This window comes from Eurytemora carolleeae, unplaced genomic scaffold (assembly GCF_000591075.1).
Source record: "Eurytemora carolleeae unplaced genomic scaffold, Eaff_2.0 scaffold871, whole genome shotgun sequence".
NCBI lineage: Eukaryota > Metazoa > Arthropoda > Copepoda > Calanoida > Temoridae > Eurytemora > Eurytemora carolleeae.
The window spans coordinates 59,084-77,237 of record NW_019396762.1 but is presented as its reverse complement, the minus strand read 5'-3'; the positions used below and the strand labels follow the sequence as shown (position 1 = coordinate 77,237).

At 33.5% G+C, this 18,154-nt stretch overlaps 2 protein-coding genes across 2 annotated transcripts; both read left to right on the top strand.

The window, feature by feature from the left end:
• Nucleotides 1–1,429: 1,429 nt before the first annotated feature.
• LOC111708339 (uncharacterized) lies at nt 1,430–3,852 on the top strand. The gene is made up of 2 exons (XM_023481672.1): nt 1,430–1,539; nt 3,151–3,852. Exons 1-2 carry the CDS (start codon nt 1,446–1,448, stop codon nt 3,522–3,524), a joined length of 468 nt encoding a protein of 155 aa, XP_023337440.1. The 5' UTR covers nt 1,430–1,445; the 3' UTR covers nt 3,525–3,852.
• Nucleotides 3,853–14,156: 10,304 nt separating this feature from the next.
• Nucleotides 14,157–17,855, top strand: LOC111708337 (loricrin; the record flags this gene model as incomplete). The annotated part of the gene is made up of 4 exons (XM_023481670.1): nt 14,157–14,267; nt 16,131–16,259; nt 16,896–16,960; nt 17,668–17,855. Coding segments are annotated over 4 exons (486 nt in total), but the record flags the coding sequence as incomplete, so codon positions are not given.
• Between the last annotated feature and the right edge of the window lie 299 nt (nt 17,856–18,154).

The window sequence follows — 18,154 nt, the reverse complement described above, 5'->3', positions numbered from 1 at the left end:
AACAATGAAAAAAGTCTGCTGAATAGTTTAAAAATGTAAAGGTAGAAGAACAAATGTAATATTTAAAATATTTCTTTGTTTGTCCAATATATATTGTTTGTATGAAACCCCGGATCTGAAATTTTTCCATTCACTTGATACATTTTTTCCCGTAAGTTTAAAAGATTCACAATTGGGAAAAATTTACGAATTTTTAAAGAAACAAATATCTACATGTACATTGATAACTAGAAAAATATATAAACAGAGGTTTACTTTATATCTTTACTTTAGTGTATTTGATGTTGTTACAAAGCAAATAGTTTTACTACACGCATAATAAAACACTAATTGAGTGAAATTGGTTTAACACCGAACATTATCTGTGTCCCATGCTTTTTGGAGTATTTATAGTCTGAGTCTGAAATTCGTAATCATATTTCAAAGTTTTCTGGTTATCCATGTATGACTTTCATACTTCCTGTGAAACTGTTCAAGTATACGCCTTTTTGTTTTATTCCTATCATCTCATTCCTATTATCCCATATTATCTCTATTGGGATCTATTATCCCATATTATCTCTATTGGGACCTATTATCCCATATTATCTCTATTGTGATCTGTTATCCCATATTATCTCTATTGGGATCTGTTATCCCATATTATCTCTATTGGGATCTGTTATCCTCTCCCCTAAATTACTTTACCACTTCCAGCCAACCCTGCTTCCCCTCCTTCCACCAACATCACTCCGTTTTCTCACAGCATTTCTTCTGTTTTTCTCCTTTTTCTCAAACTTTCCCCCCCCCCATTATCAACCTTATCATTACAAAAATAATAAACATCATATTTGAATCTCATTAATTTAAGTACAAAATATGATATTTTCCTCTTTCTCCATCTTTTCCGAAAAAAATATTCTAAAGATCAAAACAATTTGGTTAAATACATATATTAACAAAAACCTCAGAATCAAAACAAAAAGTTTAGCGTGAACTAAAAGAGGGGTTGAGGGGTCATTTTACCCCACACAATTTGATAAGTTTTGGAATTCGATATTGGATTCAAAATCGACAATTTGTCGATCACGATGTCAAGTCATGAATTTGCACGGTGGTTGGCTTGATTAAATGTTTTTGCCATTATCGTTTTGCATAAATTAATTATGTCGGGATGAGGATCAAAGTTTGCTCTGCAAACCATCATTTTTCAATTTTTCATATATTTGCTAAAATCTCGGTATTTTGGTTCAAAGGTCATACATACATACGGGACCAGGTTTGCAAGGTTTTCGGAGAGGGTGTAGGCAGGTGGTCAGACAACCCCCTCAAATATGATTTCTCGAATTTGCACACAAAAACTGAAAATTTAGAATTTTCAAAGATCTGTCAAAAATTTGTATTTTGATCTAATTTTTCAAAATTTAATAATTTGAATTATCGCCCCTAGACTTGCATTGTTCTAGATGAGATGTATATATAAGATGATGAGGATATTTGACCAGTATCAGTTCATCTTCACTCTCCTCATCTTCAACATGTTCTCCCTTACCTTCCTTGGTAATATCTTAATAATTCTCCTGTATATCCTCCTTGGTAATGTCTTAATAATCCTCCTTTATACCCTCCTTGGTAATATCTTAATAACTCTCCTTTATATCCTCCTTGGTAATATCTTAATAATTCTCCTTTATAACCTCCTTGGTAATATCTGGTTAATTCTCCTTAATACCCTCCTTGGTAATATCTTAATAATTCTTCTTTTTACACTCCTTGGTAATATCTTAATAATTATCCTTTATACACTCCTTGAAAATATCTTAATAATTTTCCTTTTTAATACCCTCCTTGGTAATATCTTAATAATTCTCCTTTATACCCTCCTTGGTAATATCTTAATAATTCTCCTTTACACCCTCCTTCGTATAATATCTTAATAATTATCCTTTATACCCTCCTTGGTAATATCTTAATAATTCTCCTTTTTTGTTGATGTTGGTATTTATCCAATAAAACCAATTCATGATTAAATTGGTAGACCACATTTAGGAAACCTCAGTGATCGTTAACCTGTTCAAATGAGAACAAATCATGAATTTGAATTACTATTGAGAACTTTGTTTACAAAGTTACTGACAAGTTTCTTTGACAATTCTGCACTTAAAATTTTTTTTCTTTTCTTTTCGCCACCTTCTAAGGAAAAACCTTTGATATTTCAAACTTCTATTATTTGAACGAAGAAAATTTATAATTTGAAATATTTTGGGTTGTAAAGATAGGAATTAGAAAACCAGAGTTTGTGGTAAAGACTCAATGCCTTCAGATACTATTATTTTTTTCAAATTTACAATTTGTAAATATTTAGCTCAGTGAACTATAGAATAAAGTTCAAATGTTGCAATGCACAAACTCATTATCAATTATCATTGCGGTGAAAAACTTCTAAACCTGAAAGTTCGTGTGATTTGAGTTTGTAATCAATGTTTGTTTTATGTGATTTTTATGATTATAAATTTTAATTTCCGAAATCAATATTGTTCATAGACAGAAAACATTTCTTCTGAGTAATAGGGGGGGGGGGGGCTATAGGGGGATCAACCAACCCATGCACCAGTGATATCAATGATTTCAGGCCTCAACGGATGTTGAGCCACCCCCCCCCCCTGGGAAAGAAACAAAAATTAAACCCCCTGTAAAACTTCCTAAATATGACCCTGATTGCACTTTTTCAAATTTAAACCAATTATCTCAATCCATATCTTAGTGTGATCATGAGCTGAATATGATGCTTATTTACTGTTTACTGTAGCAGAGCAGGGGTTTAGTTAGAAATGCACTGCTTTGGGCGGAAATGAAGGCATTTTCTGAACGGACGGAAGTATTCCATAGTGATGACCTATGGCCCATGCATACCATTCATAAATTGCATGAATATTTGAATTATTCGCTATTTTGAATATTTGCCAATAACTGCCATCCTAAATACTCACAAGATTTAAATATTAACGAAATTATCAAAAAAAGTATCAGAAATGAAACTTTTTTGGGCATTCTATTTGGTATTATAGTCGAACCCCATTATTTTATATCAAAGCTATTGTCGTTCGCTGAAGAAACATTGTGCAGCTGAAAGCATTGGTCTTTTCTATAACAATAACTGTTTTATTTCAGCTGTTGTTGGTCTGTCTTCCCCTGCCCTGGGCCAGTCCTTGGAGTCCCTGTCTGCAGCTATCCCTGGGGTACCCGGAGATGATTACCCAATCTTCTCTGAAGTTCCTGAGACCTCCTTCTTGTGTGATGGTCAGGTGGATGGAGGATACTATGCTGATCCTGAATCAGAATGTCAGGCTTTCCATATCTGTGCCAACAATGGTCAGGGTGGACTAACTAAGTACAGTTTCCTCTGCCCTAATGGAACCCTCTTCCAACAGCAGTATTTTGTCTGTGACTGGTGGTTCAATGTTGACTGTTCTCTAGCAGAGAGCCTGTGGGGAAGGAACCTTGAGGTTGAAGAGGAAAGGCTAAGATACACAGTCACCAACTAAATACATCCCCTGGCTTATGCTTTGATACAACCACTGATAAAACTTTAGTTTCCACATTTTATTCCCTTGCTTTAAGTTTGTCGTTTTATTGTCTTATTTGAAGAAGTAATTGACAAACATTTTTTATTTTTCAAGCAGCTTAGTTCTAATTTTGAAAACGCCCTCCAAACTCAAATTATTTCAATTTTTATCTTCTTTCTTATTTTTTCAGAAAAAAAAACTTCAACATAAGAGAAAAATTTATATCACATTTTGAATATGTTGACAATAGTTAAACATTATTCTTCTTTACGTGCAATCTAACTTTTTATAAAGTTTGGGCATTATATTTATTTAATTTATTATGTTTTTATATTTTGTTAATGAAAAATATATTAAATTATTTTAACATTATCGAGGATTCTTTGAGAGAATTGTTTTGGATGATAAAAGTTTTAAAAAAGTTCAAAATGAATTACTACTTTTCCATGCAAATTTTTTTCTTGCTTTAATGAAAAGTGTCAATAAAAACATTCAGAACAGTTATAGAGTTGATTTGATCAAAAGTTAGTTAAAGTTAGAAATGCATAAAATAATTCTAGTTCAACTAGTCCAAGCTTAATAGTTTTAACAAAGTTAAAAATTGAAAGAAAATTTTACAAAAGTGTGAAATTGTACAGAATACCCAAGTTTTTTAACCCTAAACAGGATGGGGGGCGTTTGGCGGCCACCCCCCCCCAGTGTTTTTTTATTTTAGCACTCTCATTTTTGACACTATCATCGTGAAATTTTGTGACTTTTATTAAATAGAAATTTAAAGGATTTTTTGTTAAAAACATTTTTTTAATTAATAGGGTGGGGTACACAGGGCGGAAAAAGTCCGGTCTGTGAAAAAAACCTAAAATAGCCCATAAGTTTTTTGTGACTGAAGCTACAGATCTTAAAACTATATTTTTGAAAAGCCCTTGAAAAATGCATGCAGAAACATGTGTAACACTTTGATATCTGTTTAAACAAAAAAAAATATTTTTTCATTTTTTTACCTTTTTTCAGGCATTTTTTCCACCCTCCCTAGAACCCTACCCTAACTATTAAAATTATCGGTCTAATTTTTTTTCTTTGAGCTGGCCATTAACAATTGGGCTATGCACGTGCATTTCAACCCTATAAATATTCCCCTAATGCCTTTTTCTAGGGGGGTGAGGCAAACGCCCCCCCCCCCCAGGCTAAATATAGATTTAGACCCCCCCAGCCTTTATAGGGTTAAATAATAAACACAAGTAAGCCTGAAGGATTTCCACTTAAAGATGTTCTTTTTGGGCAGTATTGGACTAATTCCAGACTCCTTTTCAAACATTCAACTTTGATGATATTGGAGACTACAACCAAAACTAGTTTTGAATTGAAACAATTTAACAAAGAAAAGTTATTATTTATAGTACACTGTAATAAATACAATAAGCATCGGTAATTTCTTACGGTGTATTGCTTGGGCACCCCCCGCACCCCTATTTTAAAAATACTTTACTTCGGAAGTTCCCACGCACCTCTGCCCCTTTAGTAAAAGTAAATTCAACCAATATGAAGCATAAAGTCTGACCCCGTCAACCTTGTTGCACCGGCTGGTCCTGTCCATAGAGCTAGGTACATTAGAAACTGGGTCCGGAAAGGTTGACCCGGCTCGGAAATTCAAATGAACTTCGGCTGCCTGTGTTCAGTGATACATTTATATAAGTTATCTAATTTCAGATTCGTTAGACATTGTTTAGCTGCGGCCTGCGATTTAGTTGTGACTTCCTTGGTTAGTCAGTCTGGGAAATCACAGCTAGGAAATGTTTAAGGAATAGTGTGTGTACATGCAAGAAATGTTGCCTTGTCAACTCGGCCCAAAAATATTGTTGTTCTGTAAAAGAGGTTTTCTTTTTGTATAAATTGAAATATATATACAGAGCGTTTTATTCTTCATATTTATGATGATAGCTACCATTTGTAGAGCAAGGAGATTTGCATAAATTTATTCTTAAATTATTCAAACCCATCTTACAGAAGGTTTTCTGCCAAACAGAATAGTTCCAACTCAGTTCCCTTCTGTAACCAGAACTGTCTCCCTCCCACTTTAATAGTGAGGAAAATGTTTATTTTTTATGAAATTTAAGCTGGAAACTCTTGTAGTGTAATATATGATAGAAGGACAAATTCTTTCAAGCCAGTGCAGAGGGGCATAAACTAAGTTCATTCTAACCAAATATTAAACGAGTTACGGTACAGATAATTTATTAAATGATAAAAATAACAAACGATGCTTGATACAAATTATCTGGGAAATGAAGTTTATGTTGAGTTCCGACTTACAATCCATTGTTCTTATAACTCCTTGATGTGAAGGTTCGTCGCCAACTGCCTGTGGATCAGGTACAGGTTGACCTGCTCCCTCCTTTCTGGGAATCCGTAATGCTAACAAAATTCCCAGGTGAATGAACCTGGGCTCTTTACCCGGGCCCCTTCCCAGCGTCGGATCAACCAACTTTGAATTTCCCGCCATCCTATTTACAGATACAAACTAGGGTTTCCATTCGCAAAACTTTTGCGCAATTTTTGCGGAACGAAACGCAATATTTTTCTTTCTTTGCGCATCAATTTTGCGCGAAAAAACAACAATTTGCGCAATCATTCGCAAAAGTCATTTCGCGCAAAATTGCCCTATTCCGCTTTTGCGAAACTCAAGTTTTGCGCAATTCCGTAACAAGAGTTTTGCGCAAATCCGCAATTTCGTAAAAATCAAACGGTTGGTGACGGTGTGTGTTTCTTAGAATTCAATTCTGGAAAAATCTTGTTTTGGAATGTCTTCCTATTGGTCACTTTTACATAATTGACCAATGACAATTAAGAAGAGTTCAAATCTCACAATTTTCTCGACAATTTTAGTTTTGGACATGCATATTTCCTAAAAGTGGATTCTTCAGGCATTGGTTACAGTCTTGCATTATTTTATATGAGATTAAAAAGATTTCAGAAATTTGATTAAAAAAATTTAAGAATACAATTCATACTCATGATTAAGCAAAGCTTTTAAGGCCGGGTCACTTGAAATTATTCAATAGGATTAAAATATTGCCAAGTTTCACACTCTCTAATTTCTATTTTATTAATTTTGGTCCCTTAATTTAAACTTTTTGTAACTGGAAGTATAATCGTTATCATACTCGTATGTTAATATTTTTTTTGTATATGGAATAAATCTTCAGTTGTTTAATTCTAAGCTTAGAATATCAATTTTTGACAATGTGCCTAAAAAGTTACATTTTGCGTAAAACTTGCGGTTTTGCGCAAATTGCGCAAAAAAAATTGCGCAAAACTAAAATTTCGTTTCATGCGCAACTTCCGGTTTTGCGCAAATTGAGCAAAATAAATAGCGCAAAACCGCGCAAAACTCATTGCGTTTCATGCGCAAAAATAGCGCAAAAGTTCGCAAAAATAAAATTTGCGCGAAAATAGCGCAAATTTTGCGCAAAAGATTTAGCCATTTCGTGGAAACCCTAATACAAACTAGGGATAAATATTTTTATCCTCATAACATCGTCAAAAGATCACAACACCTCGACACCTTTACAGTAGTATGGATATCAAGATCATTACATGATCTCGATCTTTTCTTAATCTACAGAGTAATTAGTCTTAATTCAATTTGCCATAAAGAGCAGAAAACGAACAGCCAAGTAAGTACGCAAGTAAGTAGGCAATGATCAATCAGAGTGTACGTAAAATTCAAAAGTGTCCATTGAGGATATCGAGATCTTAAGCGATCAGTATTATGGGCTATGGGAATAAAAAGAAATACAATTTTTGTTCTTCACAAAAATAAGGGTAAGTATGAAATGCGTATAATTTATAATTTATTCTTTTTAATGTGATTGCATACTGTTATACTTTACTTTCGTCAAACCTACATGCAGTTTATTTCACTCATATTTTTCTTTTGAACCCTTTCAAAGCTTTTGTCTTTCCCTCTTTTTAGATATTTTGCCTTTCCCTAACCCTTTTCATATTTCTTTTTCCCCTTTCCAAATGCATGTTTTCCTTGGGTAATATACATCATTTCCAATTTTTCCATTATTTTCTTTTGACTTGCCCACTATCTTTCTTTCCATTTTCCCAATTTCAAGTCCCTTTTATATCTTTACTCTTTTATATCTTCCACCCCTCTTTTCCAAATCCATTTTTGTTTTCTTTTTCTTTTATTTACTTTTTCCCTTTTTTTCCGATTTTCTCTTTCCTTTTCATCTTTCATAACGTTTTACCGCCCTTACTAAATCCCTTCTCATTTTCATTTTTTTTTAATTTCCCTTTTTTTCTGATTTTCTCTTTCCTCACGCCCCAGCGGTGTACATTTGAATATTTGAACTGGTCCAACCTTTGCGGTCCTAGTTTGTACTGTACCGCCAATTTACAATTATTAAAGCGGCAGACCTGTATGTCCTTGTCCCATTCCTATCTTTTACCCCCCCCCCCTCCTTTTCCAAATCCCTTCTCGTTTTCTCTTTTATTTTATTTTTTTCTAATACATTTCATATCGTGTTATCCCCCTTTTCAAATCCCTTTTTTCTTTCATTTTCTTTTCCCTTTTTCTGATTTTCTTTTTCCTATTCCTGTCATATCCTTTCACCCCCTTTCCAATTCCCTCTTCTTAACTCAGAACTCTATAGACTCTAATTGTGTGAAACAATACAGTTCTATCAGCTTATACAGACAATAGACTCTAGAGGTGTATTATATGGTTCAGGGTGTCCCAGAATACAGTTCTATCAGCTTATACAGACAATAGGCTCTAGAGCTGTAGTATATGGTTCAGGGTGTCCCAGAATTCAATACAGTTCTATCAGCTTATACAGATTACAGACAATAGACACTAGAGATTTAGTATGGTTCAGGGTGTCCCAGAATACAATACAGTTATATCAGCTTATACAGACAATAGACACTAGAGATTTAGTATGGTTCAGGGTAGTATATGGTGCAAGGTGTCCTAGAGTACAAAGGGTAAAAGTCACTAAAAATGGATTTTGTTTGCCTTAAAATTGATTTATAGACTAAAAAAAACATATTTATTGTTCTTTATGTTAAATATAGTTTTAAAACGAACTTATTAAATCAATTAAAAACTGTGTACAATTGCTGTGTTTTGTGCTCATTGGACAATTTCAAGTCATGTCTCTAGTCTAACTGTCGTCTTCCTATTCCGGAGATTTCTGAGTCTCACTCTACGTAATGCAGACATTCATCTAAGAATAACAGATCTTTCTTGTAAATCAGGAATTTGAATCAAAAACATTTTAACATGGAATTGAATTTTCATAAATATGTTTTGCTTCATATAATTTTATAAACTGGGTCTTCTTTTCGTCTTGTTTTTAATATTGAGTTGAGCAATGTAAATTTATTTGTGAATAGATTCTCATTGATAGGAAGACGACATTTAGCTTATCTATCTAACAATATACATGGTTCCCAAAATGAATAGACTCGGGATGGACTGAAGACGTAATGTCAGGTGACCCTCCATTTAAAAAAAATGGCATGTCTGATTCACAACGGTACGGCTGTTTAAAATCTTTGTCTTATCAAAATAAATGATATATTCTTGTTTTTCTATTTGAAAATTAAGACGGATTTAATTTTATGATAGAATATGGAGGAGGGGGGTATCCCAAAGTCCTGTACCAAGAGTCAAAGAAAGGGGTAGGGAGAAGGGGGAGAGTCTATTATAATCTCTGAAGTGTATAAATGATGGGGAAGGGGGGGGGGGGAAAGGGTTTATATTCTGGGTTTAGTCAGATTATATTATTCAGAAACAAGGACTTAATTCTACAGTAATTAGGATTATATAAAAATATTTAAATATTTAAACTTCACTTTTACTAAAATTAAAAAAAAGAAAATAAAAACTTCTGAGTGAAATAAAATAATTGATATTTAATTTTATTATATGCTCCAAGAGGCTTTATCTTTACCCAGTAGATTAGAGTTAATTAAGAATAAACGAGTTAATGAGAGAAGGGAGCGATGAGGGGAATCAAGACCAGAAGAGGAAAATTTAAATTAATTACATTTTCCCAGTTAAGTTTTAATTATCTAAACATCACAGTTTTTAATAGCTATCATTTTAGAGATATTACATTACTACTAAGTTTAAAATGGCTGAGATACATTTATACAGAGATACAGAATTAAATATTACATAGACACAGAGTTCAATATTATAGAGATACATGAGTTGAATATTACAGAGATACAGAGTTCAATGTTACTGAGATACAGAGGTAAATATTACAAAGACACAGAGTTCAATATTATAGAGATACATGAGTTAAATATTACAGAAATACAGAGTTGAATATTACAGAGATACAGAGTTTAATATTACAGAGATACAGAGGTTAGTATTCAGAAATACATAGTTTAATACTCCAGAGATAAAGAGTTCAATATTACAGAGATACAAAGTTAACTATTACAGAGATACAGTGTTAAATATTAAATAAATGCAGAGTTTATTATTACTGAGATACAGAGTTTAATGTTACTGAGATACAGAATTCAATATTACATAGATATTAGAGTTTAATATCACAGAGTTACAGAGTTTAATATTATTAAGATACACAGAGTTCAATATTACATAGTTACAGCGTTCAATATTACAGTGATATACATTTCTAGTCGGGAACACGGTGCTGCCCAGGTTACTAATGGTTGCTCCCGCCTTTTACCAGCACTTGGTCGATTTTACCGGGAAACTAAGTGTTTGCTATAAAAGTCGACCCACTCAACTTAGAATCTTAAAACCAGGTTAAGAACATTCCATGTGGTTCTTTTGAGTTTCCCAATCAAAATTTGAGGCATATCGGTCATTAGGTTCCTGATTTGTGATTGGACAAACAAACAAACAGAGATTACAAATTTATATATATATAGATTACAGTCATACTTAGCTATTTAAGTTACAGTGAGAGAACAGAGAGAAGACACTTTGACAAAAATATTATTTGGGTGAGAATACACGAGGAATGAAAAGTTAAAAGATTAATCTTGAGCAATAAAAATATTTGTGTTGAGAAGGAACTTTTCTCCCAGTTTTATTGTTACAAGGGATTTATTAAAGTAGTTTCTGTCACACTGTGATATGGATAGAGCAGAATTTTTACAAGGAGGGGGGAGATTGAGGGGTACTGGATAGGAGGAGAAGAAAAAGGGGGGGCATATAATACTAACTATCTCAAAAAGATAGAATTCAAGGTATGGGTTTTTAAAATTAAAATTAAAAGTTCTCATAGTTTTATTATGCCGCGTAAAATTCCAAAACAGAGAGAGGGGGATTGAATTTTGTAGACCCAGAAATTAGTATTTATTCGGGTTAAGACACTTTCTGGGCCGAGCGCTGCGGCCACATGTCTTACATTTAAGACCCCACCAGCTACCAGTCTCTACGCAGGCATCGCACAGATATTATTTTTCTGGATCTACAAAATGCAATCCCCCTCTCTTTGTTTTGGAATTTACGGTGCATGCGCGCGCAACATAAAATGGCAAATGCCTTTTCTCTAACATCGGGGGGGGGGGATAATTATAGATAGTTTACAATAAGAAAAGTAAATAGAAATAAAAGCGCAATGTCTAGGAAGACACTTATTAACTAAAGAATAGACAAGAAATGGAAAATTCTTAAAATAAAAAAGAACAAAGAAAAGAATTTACAAAAGGAAATTCTTCGAACAAATTTACTATTCTCAAAAGAACGGATAAAAATTGTTTCTGGGCTGAATACTGATGTCTCTAGCGCCTGTATAAATGTTTTAATCAAACATTTATTTCAATTCGTAAAAAAAATTGCTACCACACCAAATTAGGTGTTCATGGAAAAATTAAATCAATTGTAGAAATAATTGTAAGTCCATTGTATAAAGTTTTTTTTTTCGATTGAGAAAGGTTTCCCTCTACACCTTTGTCTAATCAAAATAAATAAGTAACCCTTGTAAATGTTATCCTACTTTTTCTTTTAAATTCTAATTTCAATAAAACAGTGAGTTGATGATTTATACAGTAAATTAAAATGGAGAAATATCCATTTATATATAACCAGAAAAATATTTAATGGGTTACTATTGTGAATCGGACATGCCTCTTTATAATTTGAGGGTTACTTGAAATTATTGATTTGTAAAAAAGGATGTAAGAAATGTGCATAATATTTGTATCATCATATGTGTACGTCTTAATAGTTAACATTAGATAGATTGCAAGTTGGGCGATTAACAATTAGCATAAACTTTGACTTTTGACCTTACCAAAATCCTGCTTCCGAAGTTAAAAACCATTTTACAAACTGCTACCTATGTGTTTGTAGCAAATGCCCTACTCCATAAGGGTTTCTCAAAGCCGTATCTATCCAGGTAAAACTCGTCAGCTATCAATGTGAACACTGACACAAGCTCAGCTATCAATGCCAAAACATACACAAGCTCTTAATCGATCAATGCCAAATCAATGGGCACGATCTCAGCACACATGATTCAACGAGGACCAGATATCAATGTCAACAGGGACACAAGCTCTTAATCGATCAATGCCAAATCAATGGGCACGATCTCAGCACACGTGATTCAACGAGGACCAGATATCAATGTCAACAGGGACATAAGCTCTTAACTATCAATGCCAAACCAATGGGCAGGATCCTAAACCTGTTTGTTTAAAACAAACAGTAAACAGTATGGAGTCTCTAACTAACTATATTTGGATTCTACATTGAAGAATAAGTATTAGCAGACGTAATTACAAGTTACATATAACGTAGTTAAGCTAATCACAATATGGATTTGACGGAGTTATTATTACGTATATAGGTTGCGTTAATTGTAATATATGATTTGCATATTACTAATGAGTGCATTTAGATCTATGGACATCCTACGGTAAACGGAGGTCCTGGTATAAAAGTCGAGGAGTCTAATTTAAGAACCCATTTTAACCAAAAAAATGTAGATCTTTCGTGTTTGCTATTTTAAACTTTTCGGTTGTACTATTTATTTTGAATACTTAAGTTTTGATGGTCTCTTGCGCTGTTGTTGACTGGATGTAAATATGACTGTAAATATGTTGATACAGACAGGATGTACTTCGTTGTAATTAGTTTTACGTCTTCCAATCCTTGCCATAGTCTATTTATTTTTTATATCTATGTGTTTCCTCCTATAGAGCATATTTGCATACGGAAATTAGGGGCCTAGTGAGTGCATAATACATTAACCATGGGTAAATACTGAACCATTATCATTTAAAGAGACTGTTCACGTTATTTTAAGTGACACTTCACTTAAAGAGTTGAATGTTAGATTCACAAGGGTACCCTTATTACCCTTCTCACTAACATCGAGGAATATATCCTAATTTTATCTTGAAAAATGTTGTATTCTAACTGTTTCCTTCATTTTCTCTACAGCATGAATGCGCTATAGTCACTGATCATTTTACAATAATAATAAATTTTCAATTTTAAAATCTAGAATATCTTATTAATCCCTGATAAATGTTTAATGGGTACCGGTGGGAATCACAAAATTCCTCTTTGTAAATGGAGGGTCACTTTAAATAAGTCACTAGTCCCTTTAATAGCTTTCAATGGATCAATATTGAAGACGTGTCGGTGTATAGAGATCTTCACAAACATATAGAGTAGCTTCAAAAATATACAGGGTGTCCCAATAAACATGGAAAGTGAAAAAGTTTTTTTTGAAAACAAAAAAATATTTCAAAATACTTGATTTTACAAGACATTACATCTTCTAGAGAAAATTTTGTGGTAATGGTAAAAGGCTATTTTGTTATTCTGGAAAGTGTGCATTTAATCTGTTTGTACTTTGCACTATTATCTACAAGATTAACAGTGAACAAATAAACTCTTCTTGGTTTGTGACATTAACCCTATCCCCGCTGGGGTACTTGAAAACCAGGATACGCTGGGGGGGGTATGCCAGTGACTTAATTGTTTTTTTGTTTCTACTGTTTTTAACAATGGTTTCTATCATGAATATGACTGAAAATTCTTATAATCTTAATAGGTTTGTTTATATATAGTTGTAACTTCTATGCTTTGAAATTATATTTCTAAGTATTTTGCTAACATGCGATATGCCGTTGTTGAATGGCACTATCTTCAGTAAACTGCCTCATTGGAATACAAATGGAAGTAATCTAAATGCACGTGCAGGGGAGTCAAGTGTTGAACCGCGGCATTTTTATATTTTCCGCGCATTTTCCGTGGTAAAAGTCGTGCATGTAAAGGTCTTAGTAGATCCTAAACATTGGTATATAAGCCGCAAGCTTTCAACTCATCTTCAGTTGTTGTCAGGGGTCCAACATGAAAACATTTACGCCTATCTTAGGTCTGTAATTAGAAAGCTTTAGTTCAAATATCTAAGACTTGCTGAAAAAAAGTTTTTTTTTTTCTTCAATATTTCAGGATTTCTTCTTCTTGGTGGAGGTAAGGCCCAATTGCCTGGTTATGGTAAAGGGGGAGGAGGTGGAGGCTTTGGAGGAAATGGAGGGGGATTCGGAGGTGGTGGTGGAGGAGGTGGAGGAGGTGGAGGAGGTGGAGGAGGTGGTGGAGGAGGAGGAGGTTCTCTAGAAGATGCTATTCCTGGTGTACCCGGTGCTGACTACCCAGTTTATGCTCAAGTTCCAGATACTGGTTTCTCTTGTGACGGAAGGGTAAAAGAGCTTTTACAATTAATTTCTAATGAAAAGAGGTCACTTTATATTATAGAAGTTATTCATCAAATTTACTTCAAAGCATCGCAATGGCTTTGGATTTACCTCAACAAGTCACTTAAATACTTTTTGTAGCCCTAGGCATATACATACTAATATCCAGGGTTGGGTTTCAAAGATATAGGGATAAAAAACCGTAAAATTTCTTATCTTGTCTTTGCTTTTAATCTTGACTGTACAGTGTTTTTGGGAATTTTGAAGAAAAAAAATATTCTCAAATTAGTTGAATCAGTTCATGCGTTTTTGGGCTCACTATTTCAGTGAAATTCGACCCACTCAGTTGCATACACTTTGGGAAGCACATACAGAGCGTCCCATATCATATTGGATTATCTCCAAGCTTTAACGCCAAAATACGTACATAATACTTTGTCGAAAAACCTGGCATTTTCTGCTAGAAAATTTCGATCGTGTACATTATTATTATTCATTTTTTTTAATTTTCTGATTATAGTCCCTTAAATCTCATTTTAGACCTTTAAACGATCTAGTATGATGTGGGACACCCTGTAGATATAGTTTGCAACCTTTTGATCACTGTGGATTGGGAGGCATACATTATTAAGTAATTCATGGTTTAGCCATCCCATACAGTTGTAAAATTTTCTGGAAACAGTAGCAAAATTTAATCTGATTAGATCGTCAAACTTGACAGTTATATTTCTCTTACCTGACAAGAAAACGTTATTGTAAGAGAAAAAGTCCTAATTTTGTAAAAAGAAATTTAAAAATCTTATTTCATCCTCAGGTTTGATTTCCAGTTGTTCTTTTAAAAAGAAATACATTAAGAAATTTTTCTATTTTAGAAAAAAATCTTATAAATTCTATAAAAAGCCTTAAAGAATACTAAAAGCTGGAAGCAAAGGATAACATTTCATGAATAAAACGTATCTTTCATTCGCGATTAAAGGCCTTAGGTCAATTTGGAAATTTTTACGTATAGATCGATAGGATATTTCATAAACACTTCCCTCAAAACAAGATTTTGTTTATGAATTCTGCTAGATCATATACAGCATGACAGTTTAAATTATCATGGTAAAAATGTTATAAATTCGAAGATTGAAGATTTAGTAAACAAGAACAAAAAGAAAAAGTTTTTCAGAGAAAAATATATTAGAACTTTTTACTGTCAGTTCTATTTGCCTATATAATACATAAAGTGTCTTATGTGTAAAACATTGATGTATTTTTTAATAACATCAGTTTTACCATATCTAAAATTATAATTTATGACATTTTCATCCCTAATACGTCGGTGGTTGGCAAGTATAGTAATATAATTAATTTAAGTTTTACTTGTTAGGAAGCTTTTATCGAATTACAAGTAAACAAGCAATTAAAGAGAATCTTTTTTTAATAGACAGCTTCTCTTTGTTTCCATATGTTTTGTCTCCATGCTGTTTAAAAGCTTGATATAAATCAAAATTCATATCAAAAGTCGTCTTCATTTTATTGATATTATCGCCTACCACCGTATAAAAAATGAAAATTTCAAAATAATTTCAGTGATAACCAAAATACTCTTAGATAAGAAGACGACTTTTAGCATCCAGGCATAACTTATAAAAATCCTATTTGCATGAGACACAGCAATTTTTCAGTGTCAGTAGACCCATTACTCTAAATTAGTGATTTAATAAGTGTTTAGTAAACCATTTGCTCACTTATTAAGTTTTGACAAAAGGTCGTCTTCCTATTCCATCATAGTTATCACTGTATGGCATTTCATTAGTAAGGGGAAGAAAAAAGACGACATTAAATCCAGTTATTTCTGGCTATTACATTTTATTCTATTACTAGTTAGAAGGTGGAAAGTATGGTGACCCTGCTGCCGAGTGTCAAGTCTTCCATATATGTGCTGCTGCAGATACAGAGGGGGGGAAACTAACCTACAGTTTCCTCTGCCCTAATGGAACTATTTTCAACCAGGAGCAGTTTTTTTTTCATCAAGTTGATTAGATTTATCATTAAGAGATTTTACAGTTAAAGCAATTAAGTCTTCGCCACAAACTTTTTTTCCTATCAGGGTACCTTTGCATCCTGACGGTGTAAACCTTTGATATTTCAAGCTTAGATTGAAATATGATATGATATAAAAAATGATATAACAGAATGTAGTTTGAAATATCTAAGGTCTACGATATTGGGTTACAAAGATATATGGTTTAGAAAATTAAAATGTGTGGCAAAGACTCAATTCCAAATACATTGTGAATACATTTTTGATTTAAGCTAAAAACGACAATTGTTTAAATTTAATAGAAATTTAATAGAAATTGCATCTTAAAAAGTGATTTCCAATTTGGTTTGCAGTGTTCACTATTTCAAAAAAAGATATCAAATATGTTGTTGAATAAATTAGACAACTTGCCAATTTGAAAACATTTTAGGTGCCATTCTCATTCACAATAAGTTTTATGTCCATGTGGTGGGGAGCTTATCTTTCTTTATATTCTTACAAAATGTAAGCGCATTGTGTTTTTTTCTTGGTCATAACAATTGAGATGAAGCATTTGGATTTTCTGAAAAGATTATTAGTTGAAATTAATAAAAACTGTCAAATAGCAATACTTTATTTGTGACTGGTGGTTTAACTATGATTGCTCCCTGACAGAGGGTCTCTATTCCAGGTAAAGTTTGGTTTCAGTATTTTATCAGTTAATATCCGCAGTACAGTGTAATTTCAAATAAACCCTCATGTAGATTTGTCAGGGCCCGATCTACAAAAGTATCCTCGAAAACCACACTTAAACATAATCGGTTTTCGAAATCATAAACATGGATATCTTAGTCATGCTTGATCAGTCAAAGCTATTAAAGTTGCCATTGTGAGTCGGACATTGTAATCTTTGCATGGAGGGTTCCCAGAAATTAGGCGTGCAGTCCCTTTGTTTGGCTTCTAGGAGGCTTAATCAAAATCAGAAAATTGTATTTATAAGTTTGCTTTTTTATCTACACTTTGCAAAATGTTGACTTTATCAGAAGATGTAATAGCCTAAACTGAAAACTTTAGAGTTAATTAATCCGGAGATTAATAATTAGAGGAGAACAAGCTCTATATTTATTCTGGAGATTTAGAAAAGAGGAGATCAAGCATTGATCTCGATATCCACCATTCTAAAGTTTTCAGCTCTGAACAAATTTCAAAATAAAAGTTCGTTTTCTAAGAATAATGTTATTTGGTTTATGTGTATATCTTCTGCCACTGTCAAAACTAATCATAATTTTATAAAAGAAAACTGATAAGGAATACAGTTTTGATTACGGTGATTTTTAATGAGCCTCAAAAAACACAGAACTTTGAATGTTATATAAAAATAGCCAACTCTTGCTCTAGGAACGACGAGGTTGCTGCGGAGGCTGCCAGCTATTCTCCTGGAGATCAAGGTGGTCAGGGAGGTCAGGGAGGTCAGGGAGGGGGACAAGGAGGTAGCAGAGGTGGTAACCGTGGCGGCTCAGGAGGAAGGCCTTCAGGAGGCGGTTCAGCTCCTTCTGGATACGGAGCCCCTGGACGATAGATCAGTTGCCATCGGTCCAAAACTCTTGACATCCCCTCCTCGTCTTGCTCCTCTTTCTAACAGTTTCTAAACACAAATATTCTAGTGTTCACGATCTAAAACTGCATTCATATTCACGACACAGGGTCATCTTTGTATCACGCGTATAGTTTGCCCTTTAGCCCAACACGGTATTATCAGTTCACAGGAATGAATTGAAATCGTCATTAATGGTGCCATTTCCTTGTCTGATTGTGAGGATAAATTGTTTCCTTGATGTGACCTATACCACTGGGTAATCCTGATCCTTTAAGCCGGGGCTAGGAA